Consider the following 16590-nt stretch of genomic DNA (forward strand, 5'->3'; position numbering starts at 1 on the left):
TGAACCCCACTCTGAAATAGTTCTATCAACAAGCCTGAGATGAAAACAATCTGCTTTCCCCTCCTTTTTGGTGTGGTCATTTGCTCTGTTTTATTGAGAACAAGCCTTGTGGTCTGGACCCAGTTGCAAAATAAAACCCAGTAAGAGCTGGAAATCTGGAGCTCATTTGCTGAGCGTGCTTCAAGCCCTGCCTTTGCCACGTCCCCATCCAGCGGGACAAATCCTGCCTGAGCATGGAGATTAAACCAGGTAAAACCCAGCTGGACAGACATGCTGCAATGCTGCCAAGCTCACCAGCTGGGAACGATGCTGGGAAGGAGATAGTTGCTTGTGGCTAAACCCAAACCTGACTTTGTCCCACTCTCTCATAGCCAACATCCCCTGGCCACCTCGGACTCACAGATGTCCCTGCCAGGCCACTCACCCTGGTGACAAAAACCTCCAGTGGGGACCACAGCCCCGTGTCCCAGCTGGAGGTACTGCATGGCTCCTGAAAAGCAGGTTTTATGCGAGGGAATTTTGCAGGCACAGCCCTGGGAAGGCTTGAAAGCAGCTCTGTACATGGGGAGCACACATCCATTAGCCTCAGGCTGCCTCATTTTGCTTTTCAACCCTTCCCTTCTTGTTGGACTCACATTTACAAACAGACCAGCTGAGCCAGTCCTCACCAAGTGCATTTCTCAGCATCTTCGCTTTCACTCAGCAGAGCCGCCATGTCCACTGCTAATTAGTAATTAAGCTCCAGTTAATTAATAATTAAGCTCCAGTTTTCATCTTAAGCCTGGTGAGTACCTGGCACACCCCAAAGGGGCTTGCGCACCCCTTGGGGCATCCCTGGGTCACATCAGAGCAAGCCCCCTCCCAGCACCCCGGTGCTCTGCCTGGATTGAAGCATGAAGCCAAGGGAAGGATCACACCCAGCGAAAAATTTCTCATCCAAAACAATCGTGGGAGGGTGGGGAGAGGACATGGGGGCAGGAGGCAGAAGATGAGCGCGAAAAACATCCCGGTTTGCGGCCAAAAGAATTGAGATCTTGGGACGGGTTTTGCTTTGTTGACTCAAAGCCAACAAACCAGCCCCGCTGGAGGCAGCAGATGGTTACGTGGGGGACAGAGCAAGTGCTCGCAGGACTAAAAATAAACCCAGCAGCACTCTCACGTAAAGAGCTGGGCTGGGCTCCGGCTGGCGCCCACAAACTGCCAACATGGGAACTGGCGGCGTCGCTGCAAACCTGCTCCGGGGACGTCCCTGACCACCTGCCTGTACCTATCCACACCTTCTCCTAAGCCTGGTTTTGTGCTCCCCAGACAGAGCCAGACTGGGCATGGGGGACATTTCCAGCCTGCTGCTTTGTATGGAGCCTCTGGCCACCATGGTGGTGTCAGGTGTTTCCTCCAAAAGGCAAGGTGAGCCCCAACAGAGGTACAAGCCCGGCGATGGGACCAACCTCTGCACCTCACCCATCCGAGGAGCACCTTCTTCACCAGGCTCTGAACACCCTCATGTGGTACAGCTCCAGGTAGGGCTTAAAAACCAAACCACTGCGTAACTTAGCAGGAAGCTCAGGTGTTGTGCAAGAAACCTCATGCCAAGAAACACGAAAGTCACCTACGCCAGCTGGGGAGAAGTGGGAAGAAAGGCACAACTGCCCATTCCCGCAGCTGCAGCCCCATAACCCCCAGGAAGAGGCCGGTGCCCTCTGCTTAAAAATATACCTCCCGTTGGGGCTACTTCGGGCAGCTGCCAGCTCAGCAAAGGCTTCAGAGCTTGCAAATGCTCTCTTGGTTCACCAGGAAAAAATGAAGCTGGTGCTTAGCAATCATGCACCCCCCCTTCAGCTGGAGCTGGGTGGGCAGAAAAATGTAGATGTTAGTGCTGGAGAACAACAGAGTAGCTGGCTCAACACTATTTATTTCTCTATCAGAAAGGAAGGAGCCATCCGCTAACACCTCTGCTTGCTGACAGCCTGGGACGCGTCCCCCGCAGTCAAACGAAACCTCCGAGCCCTGGCAGGGGATGCTATTTCTGTCCCCATTTTGCACAGGGAATGTATTTTTAAAGCCTCTCCTCCCTGGCTGGCTGGGTCAGGCCCCACGCTGCTGGGATCCAACAGTGTCTCCTAGGGCTGTGAGGGCCATGCAGTGGCTTGGGAACAGCAAGATGGATGGAGGCACCCAAACTCTGCAGGCGATTGTGGGGGAGATAAGAGACCTGTCCCCAAATCAAGCAGCCTGCCTGAGCCCCGCTGCCAGCACAGGATCATCCCATGCCATGCCATCCCACCCCCTCCCATGAAGGCTGAGTCCAACTTCTCCCCAGGCAGCTCCTCCTCTCCTCTAAGCTTGGCAATATTTCATCTCCAGCATCTTTCCCTCTCGTTACCAGCCCGCTGCACAGGAACATCTGTGGAAGCTTTCAGCATCTCCTTCGTGGTGATTTCTGAGCCCAGGTTAGAGAAGCATTGGCCTCAGGACACCTTTTCCACCCGAGCCCAGCAAATGCAGTGGGAGGAGAGCACGGAGCTCTCCCCTCTGCCCTCCCCAGGCATAGCCCCCCTTGCTCAAGGCACTCTCCTGACCCAAAACCCAGCTTTTAACTCAAAGCACCTCCCTTTCCTCAACTGCAGGCAAGGACCATCACCTTGGTCCTTCTGTAAAGCACTTGGAGATGCAAAAAAGCCATAACTGTTATTTAACAGGCAGAAAAGGAACCCACAGCCATCTACGCACCCAGCCTGCAGCTGCCAGAGCTACCCTGCCACCACCTCTGACCAACTAAATTTGGCCAAGGAAAATGGATGATACGTAGCACTTCAAGCATCTCAAAAACTTCATTTATTAATGCACCATCGGATGAGCTGCTGCTGCTTTCACCACAGCAAAGCACCCCGCATCCAGTTTAGGGACCTTGAAAATATGTGGAGGTCTTCAAAGTCCTCGCAGAGATGCTCCTACTTCCCGATCCCTGCAGGGATGCAGGTGCTTAGCAGGTGACAGGTGAGCCTGTGGGAAGAGCCTCTCCCCTCCACCGGCAACCCACAGGCACACAGCCTGATTCAGGCTTGGGGACATTAGGACAAGGAGGGACTCATTGGCCACCCAAAGCAGTCGCCCCCACATCTTGTTTAAGGTGAGAAGGGAATTTCTCATCTCAGCAGCATTAATTCAGAGACCTGCTCTGTCCCAAACCTGCTCCCTGATACCTGGAGTATCCTCAGGTCCCAAAACCAGGCAGCCTCTGCCTCCCCCACCTGCTGCATCCTTGTTCACTTGGTGTGTTGTGACACTGTCCCTTAATCTGCAGGATTTTCCTTCCCAACGTAGCCATTCAGGATGTAAATTAAGAGAGAATTAATGCGATTCAGGGGTTTTCATGTGCTGAAAGCGAGTGGGGATTTTTCAACACGCTGCTGAGTCACTGCGCAGCAAGGATTTCAGAGGCAGAGCAGATACTGGGAGGTGGGGGGAACATCTGCCTGTCTCCCAGCACCTGGGAAGGCTGATCCCAGGATGTCCTGGACATGCTGCTACAGCTCACTTTGCTGAAGAGAAGGAGGATTCCCCTCTCCCTGCCTCCCTCCACCCCAGGGGGCTGCAGATGGAGCAGCAGAAGGAAACTACCCGGCTACTACTTGAATGAAGTGGTCTGTAAGCACGACATGGACACAGTTATAAAGCGTGGCCGGAGCTCTCCAGCGAGGTCTGCAGATGGAGGACTCACCCTCTATTTTACCTGTCTGACAGCCTCACTGCCACGAAGCAACAGGATTGTTCAAAGGGCTCAAGGGCTCGGGAAACTTGGATGGGAGAGAAGCCACTCAGGCTGTGGGAAGGGTGGGGGGAAGCCTTGCAGCAGGGAAGAAAATGTTAAATGAAAAGAGACAGGTCTAGGAAAGCCCAATTTTATGAAAACAGCTATTCCCCTGGAAAGCATGCATGTGGTTGTGGCTTTGCTTGTGCTGCTTTGGGCAGCGAGCTGCAGGCACTGCAGTCCCAGGACAGAGCATCACCGTGGGCCTCCCCCCAGCCTCCCCAGGTCTGTGCGCCGCATCTCCCTCCATCCGGGCTTGTTCACAAAACAGCCTCCCCCAACCCTAAATAAATGCTTGCCGGCTAATTCCATTAAATCCCAGTGAAAAGAGACCACTGTGGCGGGAGGTGCCATGGCATAAGTGCCGTGCCAGGGGCATAAGCTGCGGTGAGGGTCAGTGTAAAACATTGCTGGCTTGGGAGACAGTGGGTACCTGAATGTAAAATTGATAGAGAAAGTCAGTCCCTGCTCAGCCAGGCTGGGGATGGTCCCCTGTTAGGGACCTGGCCACGTGGAAAGCTCAGGCAGCCAACGCCCTCCAAAGAGGCCAAAGGCTTCCACGTCTTCGGGAACGAAGCACAACATGCGGTGGGTCTGAAGAGCATGCTGCAGTCCTGCCAGAGCCATCCCACCACTGCTTCCAGAGGAGTATCCCCAGAAGTCCCATTTCTGGGGGGCCATGGCGTGGATGAGCGTGGGAGCAGAGCCAGTGCCAAGGGCTGTGCCTCGCAAAAGCCAGGCTGGAGGCAGCGCGATGATGCTCCAGAAACACCTTCTGGGGATAAACATCACCAGGCATGAAGACTTATTTACGGTAAAAGGCAGTAACAGGAGAAGGTCAAACGGAAACAAGCAGATCATGAATAAGCATCGGCTCCAGCTCAGCTGCACACCGGCAGCCAGACGTGGCTCTCTGCACAAACGCCAGCCCAGCGACTGCAGCAGCCTCGTACCGGCACGCTGCGTTTCCCGGTCCCCTCCTCGTACCTGCCAACGGGGCACGCAGCACCAAAGCGCTACCGTTTCTGCCCAGGACTACATCCCTACCTATTTTTTGGCAGCCCGATGATTGTTCAATAAACGCGCCGTCTACGACTCACTCTGAAGCGATACCGGGCGCCACTTTTTTACCAAAGCACGGTGCACCCGAGCGCTGCAATTGCTTTCCCCTGGCCACGGCGGGAGGTGAGCGGAGCAGCTCCGGTCCCCACTTGCTGGAGCCAGCACCTGGACCCTGCCGCCCCATCCTGGCTCTGCGGCCCCACAAGGAGCAGGGCTGCAGTACGCTCCGCTGCGCCCGGCAATCAGCTCCATAGCTAGGTCCCTAATTAGCGCCACTTTGTGAGCGGCGGGCTAATGAAGCTGGATGGTACATGGGCCAGGAGTCCTTTGTCCTCACCTCTCTTCCCAGCGTGACACCTCCTCCCCGCATCCCAGCTCTCGCTGCCTGCCCAAGGGACCGCACAGTAACAGAGATTTCCCTGCCCGTGCCCCCGGGGACCTGCACCTGCCCTGCCTGCCGCAGCAGCTGCTTTCCCACGGGACGAGGGACCTGGCCTGAAGCACCTTTTGGAGATGGCTGCACCTCTCCCCAGGCATTGGGGGTCCTGCTGCCAGAGACGGGGCCCCCCACACCCAGGGCAGGAGCTCTGCAGGGAGGAAAACAATTTGGGAGACTGAAATGAAAACCCCTACAGCCTTCAGCTTGCCCACGCAGGACTTCACTTGCCTACCACTGCCAATAACATCACCCACCTCCTGCCTGAAATCCACGTGGCAGAGCTCCTGCCTTGCCATCCCCCCTGCCCATGGGTGACCCGTGCTGCCCTGTCCCTGCTCCCCCCACAAACTCACAGTCCAGCCTGAGCAGGAACCCTGACCACCAATTAACAAAAATACAATCAAATCTGCTGGTTGAAAATGTCCTGCCTCAGCAGCTTAATAAGGCGCTTGCTTTAAAAAAAAAAAAAAAAAAAAAAAAAAGAAAAGAAAAAAAAAAGAAAAAAAAAAGAAAAAAGAAAAAAGCCCCCAAACAGGCATTGCTTTCAGGCAGCTGGCTTCTACCTCAACTTCAAGAAATAATTCACTGGCAGCTATTTTTACACATTTTATTTTGTGCCCTCTTGTAATGCTTGGGATTAACTATAAAACGACAGCAAAAACTCAAAACACCCCCACCCTAGCAAAAAACTAAATGACTACAAATCATCAAAGTATCAGCTCGATGGGATAAATCACCATGTTCCTTCACAGGCACAACAGGATGCCAAAATTAAAACCTCGGATATCCTTTTGGGTGATTATGCTCAGCTGAATGCAAAATATCTCGTTAGTACTGGCTGGAAAAAAAAGCTATCTATTTATTTTGCTTTGTAATAAAATGAAGGGGAATAACTGTTCCAGGAGCAGTGTCCCACTGTGTGAAGTCCCCCTTTTCTACACCAAGTTAATAAATCAGATTAAAGGCATTTAGGTTCTGCATGGAAAAGGACAAATCCAGTTCTCCTAAATATTAAAGTAATTCGTTCTCTGAGGATTTGAGGGATTTAAGAAACATGGAAACGCTTTGGGATGGTGTAAGGCTTCCAAAGCACTAAATTACCACAAGATATAGTGACTCACAGAAGTACCAAGCGATTGCCTCAACAACCCCACGGAATTTCCCCAGCCCCTCTGGCTGGATCCCTGCCATACTCAGGAGATGCTTGGGTAGCACAGATACTGCTGTGCTCTGTTATTCCTCTTCCAAGTTCAATATTCTACGGAGCACCTCAGAAAGCAGCTTTCCTGCACCTAGAACACAACAGCTGACCCCTCCCCAAACAAAGTATAATTTAACATCATTCTGATACAGGCTTCCACATAACAGCTCCCATAAGATGCAGAGTATTTGACTAAAATTAAAATGCACAATAAACGCTGGTACTTTGCAACACATCACCCAGTGCACGACAGTCCTGCTTAGCTGGGTCACAAGGGATTCACTTTTTGCTATATAGTATTGCTGTCAAATAATATGAACTACTAAGAACACTGAAATAGGCTGTTCAAAGAGCCAGGACCCTGGTCTAGTTTCTCTCCTCGCCTCAGTTTCCCAGAGGTATCAGCATGAGTTATGGTATGTCCTCGTTACCCATCAGCGGCTGCCAAGCACATTTCCAGGAACAGGACTTATCTTACATGTCCCCAGACTTGATTTTGCGTAGGGTAGAATGACAAATACTTTTCTTTCCTCCAAAAAATTAATTTAGTAAGTAAAATAAAATCAAAACTAGCTGAGAAGGGAGGAAGGAGAATGGGAATCAAAACCCAGGCATGCTGAAAACCAACAGCTGGCTGACTGCAAATCAGGGGAGGGAAAAAACCTGCCATGAGCAGTTAGTTATTATATCCTTAATGAATAGCGGGGCTCTTTTTAAGAATAATTCGCCTTGATTAAATTAATGGAGGAAAAACGCAGGTTTTAGACACACACTGGAGATGTGGGATGGTACAGTCCTGACTTCACTGGCTTCACCCATTCCTAGTTCAAATCGGGTCTGACCATTATCACCATCAATTACCTGCTCGCTGACCTAGATGAGCTGAATCAGGATCCCCATTTAATTCTGCATGCCCATCTTCTGCAAACAGCCCGCGCGGTTGGCAGCAGCTTCCAAGGGCTGAAGAGATGCCACCCCTGGGAACCAGCTGCCTCTCCCCTGCCTACCAGGGGAGGACAGCGGTTTCCAGCATCGTCATCCCAGCACCTTAACCCGGCATTAGAGCCGTGCTATAGAGTTATTTTTAAAACATCAACAAAACATGAGAGGCCAAAAGAGGCCAGATGTCGGCTGAGTCTCAAAGCTGGGCTGGTCTTGTTGCAGAAAACCACAGAGAAACAAGCAGCCACCACGCTCAAGATCTCAAGAACGTGCTAAATGCAAAAGCGCTTTTCTCCCCCCACCCCCAGACTATTTTTTCCTTCAGCTATTTCAGCTGATTGAGGCTATAATAAGAACCAGGAAACTAACACCAAGGTTAAAAGTGCCCTGCATCGGTTTGGAGACAACACTCTTCGATCCTGTTGGTTCAGGTTTCAACGGGTTTGTGTGCATTAAACACGGATCATTCTGGTTAGAGGGACTACGAACCATTTTACTGAACTACCCTGGAGACAAAAAAAATGGGTTCCTGGGCAAGTGTTATTCACTCAAACAGACTGCCTATAAAAAAGCACATAATAAATAAATATAAAAATTTGTTAGGGAATAGTCGTACTGTCTTGTTGGTGAATTCATCATCACAGGCTGCAAAGAATAGCAGCTTAACTAAATACTTTCAATATACAGTTTCCAGACTAAAACCTGTTGCTGAGACACGTGAGCAGCCTGGGAACAATATACTTTCCTTTCTAACAGAGGTTTCTCGACGCAGTTTTCTTTCCTTCCAGATGAATAACGCACAGATATGGCACTTCTCTGCAACTCACCCACACAGAATGCTGCCGTCTTCCCAACAAACGTTACCTAAAGGATATGGGGAAGCCTGGATGGATTGCATCCCACCCTCAGTTGAAATCCAGCACTGCCAGAGGTTTTCACCCAGGCTGCTGCCCATTGCCCAGTGCAGAGCCCCGCTGGGATGCTTTCCTCGAGGTGTCAGGCTGTGGTTTTAAATCCTGAAAAGAACAAGTTGTAGAAGCACAGAGACAGGGGACTGAAACCATTAAGCAGGTTCATTACTGGATTTGCTGATTAAAAGCACTGAGCTCACAGGCAGCATCCACAGCAGCACCATGGCAGAGCAACGGCGCCTCGGGCTCAGGATTCCCGGTACTCACCCATCCACAGCAGGAATCTGCCCAGCAAACCCTAGCCATGATTTCCTTTTAGAAGAGAAAAAGGTATTTAGCTTTTGACTAAGTCGAAACATGCTGCATATCCCCTATATAAGCAGTTTTGATGCCAAAACCTCCACCAAACGTGCCCGCTAATACCGACAGAGCCAGACAGACTTTGCAGCCGGTTAGGGAGGCAGAAGCAACTTGCTAGCACAAAGCAATAACTCCGGATTTCCACCTGCAGGTTTCCAAGACCTCCCTCGACTCTGTAATGACCCAATATTGATTTCCAGCCCTTTGAAAACATGAAGGATGACAACCCCATTTTTAGCGATTATGAAGTCTCTAATTTCATTCCAGGTCATGGCATTTATATTTTCATTACCCACAACCTCCACAGTCATTACAAATATGAGATTACAGTGTCAGTGCTTAATGGCTGTTTAATTCAACAGCATTTCAGAGTTAATAAATGCAATTCATTTTCTCAAAGCCAAGTGGCTTCCTGACCAGATAACACAGCCTGTATCCAGCTGACCAAACCCATACACCGCTGGTTTCTATAGGAATAGAGCTGGTACATAAGGGAGCGGTACGTGAAATTACACGGTGGAAGTAATTTCCTTTGCACTACTCACATGCTTTTTCTTTTAATGTATAGGAAGCCTTGAGTCCTCTCCACCTCAGAGATGCTCTGAAATGGAGGAGGAACGTTTTACTTCATTGTCAGGGATTTATAACATGACATGCTCTAAATATTTAGGAGGATTTTCCCAGAAACGTGGTAGCCCTCAATAAGTCTTTAAAGCAAGACTAAGTATTTTTCTAAAAGAGATGCTCGAGCTCAAATAACACGCAGGCATTACTGAGTGTGATTCGGGGTGAAGGAAGACACAAATAAACCTAACACACAGCAAAATTTTGCAGTAGCAGTGCAGACACCTGCCTTACAAAGCTGCTCCTGCTGACAGGCAGAGGTTTCCCTTTCTTGTTACTTTCGGTGTTAATCTCTTCTTATTACTATTATTTTTGAGTCCAGGAAATCCAAGTGATCAGCTAACTACAGCCTGCAAAGCACTGATTGATGGTATTTAGGTGTAAGGTGTAACGGCTTAAGGATGGTTACAGGGCAAAGGGAATATACGGGTACCCAGGTACGTAGAGAAAACCCAAAGCATCCCCTCTCACTGCTGCCTCCTTTCCTGGAGGCACCCTGAACCAAAGTCCAAGGGTCAAAGTCACAATGTTTACATGTGGAGTTAAGACAATGTAAACCACTCCGAAGAACGCCAAAGGTTTTAAGTTGTTACCTTTTCTTCCAACTCCAGGGGTCCCAGCAGCTGAACAGAGGATACACAGACATTTGTAATTTCTTATTTTCCAGGAGACATCATAAATAGTGCCAGTAACTGTTTTGTTTTCTAAGAAAGCATCATTTTCTGTAGAATATGCAAACACAATGCTGGACAGCAAAGACAGAAGACACAGGGAATCAATATAATACTAATGTTTTACTGGCCTTATTTGCAATTCCCTCTGATCTCTTCCAATAATACAGCTATCTAAACCCAAAAGAAATCAGAGCAGCATAGCACAGCACTGCGTGCAACCAGAAACGGGCACAGGAAGCGACAGCAAATGCTGGCATGGAGAGCATCCATCCCCGCGGGACCTCCAGCCGCCTGCTAGCACGTTTGCGAGAGGCACCACAGCTCCACAGCCAACAGCACCGAGCGTCACCCAGCCCTTCTCAGGCCAGCCAGCATCCCTGGCTATGCACACGGGGGCATGGGAGGGATGCTACCAGCACATCCCTGCACCACCTCCAGCAAGCGGTGCAGCAGAAGCACCATCAGCGTGGGCCCGTCTCTCTGCAAACCCGCGTGGGGTTTAGCAGGACTAAGAGGGTTTGCCTGTTAACTCTCAGCTGCACGACCTTGACCTGACTCACGAGCCCCAGTCCCCCATCATCCATCATCACCAGCAATAACGAGTCTCCTTGTGAAACCCAGCCCTCAGGTAACCCCTTAAACACTGAAGTAAGGCTGCAGAGCAGAGCGTGGTGCTAATCACCACCACTCCCGGTAACAATGAGTATGGCTCATTCCCTCCTCTCTGAGCAGCTTCTGCAGGGAACTGCAGCCAAAAACCAGAAAAAGCCTAATTTTACCTCTAATGGAAGTGGCTACCTTAGGATACAGCTGGATCTCAGGCTGGCTAAATGAGACGGGGGTTATTTTTAGGCAGTCGATACCCTGACCATCACTGCTTTTTAAGGACTCCACAGCCGGTTGCAAAGTTGCTTAAAGATTGAGCTTCACAAGAAAGGCTTGAGCTTTAAGAGAAAGGCTTTTCTTGCATAGGAGGAAAGCTCAGCTGATCCTGCCAGGATCTGAACCCCGGCTTTGGTACAGCTGGGGGGTTACGGTGGCAGGGAGAGGGTCTGTGGCCCAGACTGCATGCAAATTTGGGAGTCAACAGCTTTGAGCTGCCAGGGGAAAGCTCTCCAGTCGGGCAGTACGGCTCTCACAGCTTTAGGCCAGGGGCTTGGTCCCTACCACCAAGAAGTCCTGCAGAGGCTGTGGTCACACGGCAGGGAGGATGCTCCCAACTGCTGGCAGAAGTTGCTGCACTCTGTCTTGAAGCAGAAATAACCAACTCAACAAAGGCACAACGAAGCACTATCAGCCTTAGCCTTGCTGCCCGTTTTATTCTGGATGCTATCCAGGCATCTCAAGAGGTATCTATTTCTTTTGAAACAGAAACACAGCCTCCCCGGACCACTTCTGCATCCTGCTGTGGGCTGCAGCGGCAGACCACAGCTAAACACAGCAAAAGCAGCTGGGGCAGGACCAGGCTTGGCAAAGGCCCCTGAGCCTACAGAGGCAGACACATCTCCAGAAGTACAGATCCAGGAAGGAGAGCAGCATAAGCCACCACCCAACACTCATCGTTCATAAAGCTCTCAACAATTTGCGAGGGAAGGTGCTTTAGTGACAAAGGCAGCTGTCCAAGAGCACGTCCCAAGGCAGTGGCAGGGCTCACGAGCCGGCAGCAAAAATGCCAACACACAGCTATAAAACTCATCCTCCCTACCTGCTGCCTGTCCAAAGAGACTGCAACAGTGCCTGCCATGATTTACAGGAACAGAGACAATGCTCCCCATGTGAGCGTTAAGACTTGGTGTTGAGCAGAGGCACTCCGGGTTTGTTTGCTACCTCAGTGCTCATGTTAGCAAGATCCTGGCACATCTATTAGCTGAGCTTTTTTTCCCCCTTTTATCTTTCCCTTTTAAAAAAATGGTTCTTTTCATTTTAAAACACCTGCTTCCTCAGAAGCATCAGCAACCTCAAAATTCACGACCCCACTGTGACTTCTGAGCTCTCTCAGTTGTCACCTGCAAGTTCAGTGCAGCCCTGCCTGTGTGCGGGGCCGTAAAGCAGAAAGACACAAACAGGGGTTTTTTGGGGGTTTGTTTTTTTTTTTTTTAAATAGTGCAGAACATGCTCAGAAAAAAAAAAATGCAGGAGGAGGATGCAGCAAAGACAAATGCATACACCACTCGACACCACGATTAGCTATCATCTATCACGGTTAAGTGGCTTGCGCAGAGGCAGACATCCTGCTGCGATCGAGCCTCCTGGAGATGGAGAAGAGCAGCCTGGAGCATCACCAGCTCCTGCTCTCTTCACTTTCAAAAGTTACAGTGCCCAAACCAAGAGAAGGAAGGGGCAGGAAAAGAGGAAAGGGACTGGGAAAACAGAGCAGAGATAAGTCCTAAGTAAGCAGGAATTAGTGCTACCCTGGCTGCAATATCAGCCACAGGTTTCTGCACGGGATGGCTCCCTCCTCAGCCAGGTACCCGGAGCCTTTCCCTGCAACCGAGCACGGAGAATGCGCCTCATCTAACAGCACAGCCACCTTCTCCCCATGAATAACTGCCAGCTAAAGAGTAGTAAATAGTTAATTACGTGGTACAGGTAAGACCATTACATGCAGCACAGCTCAATGCATTATTCACCAGGGTTTAGAGGAGAAAACCAGCAAGAGAAGGAAGGAGAAGAAAGAGAAACCCACATTTCCTCAAAGCTCAAAGAGCACTTTGATTTCATGGAAGATCAGCATTAGGATGAGGGTATGTGGTTTCCCTTTTAACCTTAAATAACCTTAAACAAACACACTTCTTCTCATACCAAGTATCAATACGCGATCCGAGCTTTCTGCTGCAGATACACAGGTTACAAGCACAGCACAAGACTCTACCTGTTGCGCCTGAAATGCTGGGGACATCAAAGCAATCAGGGCACGCTGTGCCTGGTGAAAATAATCAGTCAACACGAGAATTTCCAAACTGATTTTAAGTCGATCATCTGCTAAACCCAGAACTCCCGACCTCAGCTTAGAAACGCTTGCCTGAATGAGCACTTCTGGCTGCGTCCCCTCCCCGTGGCTCAGAAATAGGAAAATAGAGACTCCTAAAGCCATCTCTTAGTAATTAATTTCTACTTTTGAAATAAATGGCAGAAGACATCTCCCAGCATGAGCATGCCTCAGTAAATCTCACCCACCCAGTAGGAGATCCCCCACAAAACAGACTGCGTCCTATTGCACTGTTCTCTGACATTATTCAGAAGCCAAGTTAGACGTTTTATTATTTCCCAGTGCTTCGGAACGATTTCTCCTTATAATTTCCACCCGCCTTCTGTGTTGCCAGCAAAGCCCAGCCGGAGACTTCGCAGATGTGGGGAATGCTCAGGTCAGCGAAGTCGGCGCTGCCCGGCGGTTCTCAGCGCAGAGGCAGCGCGCACCTCCCGGCCCCGCTCGGGAAGGCAGAGGACTGCCCGCAGCCGCCACCGCCGCCGCCGGGCTGCGCCGGGGCTTCCAGGGGCGCTTCTCCCGCCGGCACCGGTGCCAGCGCGCTCCCCGAGTCCTGCCCGGCGCCGGCCCCCACCCGCTGCAGCGGCAGCCGGGGCAGCGTGCTGCCGGGGCCGCGCACTTACCCAGCACGAAGCAGAGGAACCGCCGCGGGAGCAGGGCCATCGCCGCCGCCGCCGCGCTCTGCCCCGCGCACCCCGCCCGCCTGCGGGGCGCTGCCGGCGGCCCACGGACAGGCGCGGGGCGGCGGGGCGGGATCCTCCCCCCGCGCCCGTGGCGGCTCCGCTCCGCTCCCCGGGGCCGAGGGCCCTGCGCGCAGGGGCGGGCCCGGGCCGGCACAGCGCCCCGCTCCCGCCGCCCCGCCTGCCGCCCGCCCTGCCCCGGAGCCCGCCGCGCCGCCGGCTGCGCCTCCCCCGGTGCGCCCCTGCCCCGGCTCCGGGCGCTTCGCTCCTCGCCGGGCTCGCCTGTCCACAGCCGCCGCCTTATTCGGCACGACCGAGGGCAGGTGACCTTCCCGGTGACTTCAGCAGGCTTTAGCCGAGGCTGTCGCGCCCGGTAAGACAGCGTTATCTCCATCTCCGCACCGTGGACCGGGCAGGTGGGGGCCTGGAGACACGGCAAAGGGAACAGAAACAGTTCAGCAGGACAGCGCTGACAAACCCTTTTTTCTCACGCGTGTCCTCAGCCCTCCTTCCATCTCCACCGAAGGCGTTGCTCTCTAGCCTAAGGCTAAAAACCGTATCTTCCCTTTCTTTTTACAGTGTTGAATATGAACATAGAGAATGTAATGCAGTTTTAGGAGGAAAATAAATGTTTTGTGATTTGGTTTTGGGGGGGAGGGGGGGGCTGGGGTGGTTTTTTTTTTTTTTACTGAGTGGAAAATCATCTCGTACAGCTCCACCTGCAGCTGATAACTGAATTCGAGCCTGAACATGAGACTGCCTGCTTGGGCTCTTCAGGAGCACATTTAGGATTAGGATATGCCATTAGAAGCATATCATCCCGGTGAGCGAGGCTCCAGCTGCAGGGAGGTCATCACCCCACAAATCGGTTCTCTCACATTTTAACTTCGCTTTTCCTTTCAAAGGGAGAAGAATAAGAAACAAGAAAACTTGAATGAAAACACAGCGTGCTAACTTAAGTATTTCATATCATACCCGTTTCTGCTTTCTCAACAGAAACAAAACAGCCTGCATGCCAGAAAGCCAGTTCTATCCTAAACTATTAATAACACCCGCCTAATTACAGAATCAAGTCTGGGGAACACAAAGGGCAGCATTTGCTATTAATAATGTGGCAAAGCAAAGCCTACACCTGCTTTCATCTTAACACGAACAGGGAAGAAACCAAAGTTGAGGCCTCACCTGCAGCTTCAGGACGAAGTTTACACTACTGGCTGTCGAAGACAAGGCTGGGGCTCTGAAAGCATTACCTACAGTGGTTCTGCTAAGAGGAGAGGGAACGGATGAGATCTGAAAACAGCAGAACACCAGCACAACTTTCTGAAGAAGGAATTTTAACCTTTATTCACAGCTAAGTAAGGCTACTATTTCCAGCAGCAAATGCAGCCGGGATCTAGAACAAAGTACAACAGAGACACAAAGATGGACAACAACAATGTACAGTCTTGTCGTGCAATATCTCAGCATGAGCCTGTCTGTGTCAATCACGGATAATTCTCCTCACCCCCTGACCAGACACGTACACCTAAGCTGCCTTTCCTTTGTTTACCAGAAGAGGATTTAAAACGTAGACCTCTTCTGTACAGTAACAACACACACAAACATAAAAGACTGGATATTCCCAGCTTTCCTCCTTCTCCCCCCTGTATCAACCCAAACCAAAAGTCTCAGGGAGCGTGTGCTTCCCACTACACCAGGCCATGGGACACAAAAAGAGGATTTAGAAGCCCATTCTCTGCTTGCAGCAACGTAAGTGGAATATAAGACAACAAAATGCCATGTTCTGAAAAAAAAATAAAAATTAAATTAAATTAAAATCTAGGCTTCATCCCAAAGGAAACATTTGGCCATATCACTGCTGTGCAGTTTACAACACGCTTCTGAGTCAAACACGGACACACGATGACTCTGCTCCTGAGCAAGCGCTGCTGCTGCGGCATCAGGGTTATGCAACCACGTCCACCAGCACTGCCAGCTCCGAAGCCTTGTTTTCTAAAATGAAGCCCTTGCTGCCTCCCCCGCACCTCCCTGGTATTCAAAGGATACATGGAATTTCTACAGACTATTCAGAATCAAATTATCTAGAAAGCACAAGCGTGTTGGCTGTTTATTAACATCTTAGCAGCTACCATCATGCTTAAAATTAAGTGGCACGCAAGAACTGGGGGTTGTGTACTTCAGCCTAGAAAAGCTCTACCAGTATTACAGAAGTCTTGCTTCACTGAAGGATGACCTTTCTACCTTAGAGAAACCTGCTGAAACGCTTGAACCAACTATGGAGAAAAACAAAACTGGGAAGAATCATTTAGTATCTGCATAAACAGAAAAACAAACTGACCTTCAGGTTATATTCTCTCGGATAAGACTGCATTATCATACAGTGATGCTACATGAGTTTTCATTAACATCTGCTGAAATAAATCAAACAAGAAATACAGTATGATCCTGGAACAATCTGGAGTATAGAATTTGCAAAAATCTTCCAGAGGGAGATGATCAATTCTTCATAATCGGAAAGCCGTCTACTTAAAAAGAAAAACACACACAAAAAAAGCAGCAGGTAAATTTTGCATGTACACACTCCAACTGAAATAAAAGGAACATCAGCAGTTTTAATACCCCAGGAAACCACTAGAAGCTATATTAATTTTGCTATGTACTGCAGAAGTACACAGAGGAGTGAGGTCTCCTACCTTCAAGAACCACATGAAAGAAATGACTACAATAAAATATATAATCTCTGTGCAACAAATCATATCTGGTGGTCATGTTTTTATTAATTAATTCCAAATTAAGTTACCAAATCATCATTTAGGAGTATGTAGACTCTATGCATTTCTTTTTCTCAAAGCACTGTTTTAGTTATGCTTTGATAAGACCCCTCTCCATTGGTCTGTTTT

The 16590-nt window shown here is 50.1% G+C and overlaps 1 protein-coding gene across 1 annotated transcript in view; it reads right to left on the reverse strand.

Moving 5' to 3' along the window:
• Positions 1-16590, reverse strand: part of LOC104030713 (RNA-binding protein 44) — a 43831-nt gene that overhangs the window by 15464 nt on the left and 11777 nt on the right. The window contains exon 14 of the mRNA XM_075711186.1: positions 13634-13723. Coding sequence (XP_075567301.1) covers positions 13634-13723 — 90 coding nt within the window. The remainder of the gene's footprint in view (positions 1-13633; positions 13724-16590) is intronic.

The sequence above is a fragment of the Pelecanus crispus genome, chromosome 5 (genome assembly GCF_030463565.1).
Source record: "Pelecanus crispus isolate bPelCri1 chromosome 5, bPelCri1.pri, whole genome shotgun sequence".
Lineage (NCBI taxonomy): Eukaryota > Metazoa > Chordata > Aves > Pelecaniformes > Pelecanidae > Pelecanus > Pelecanus crispus.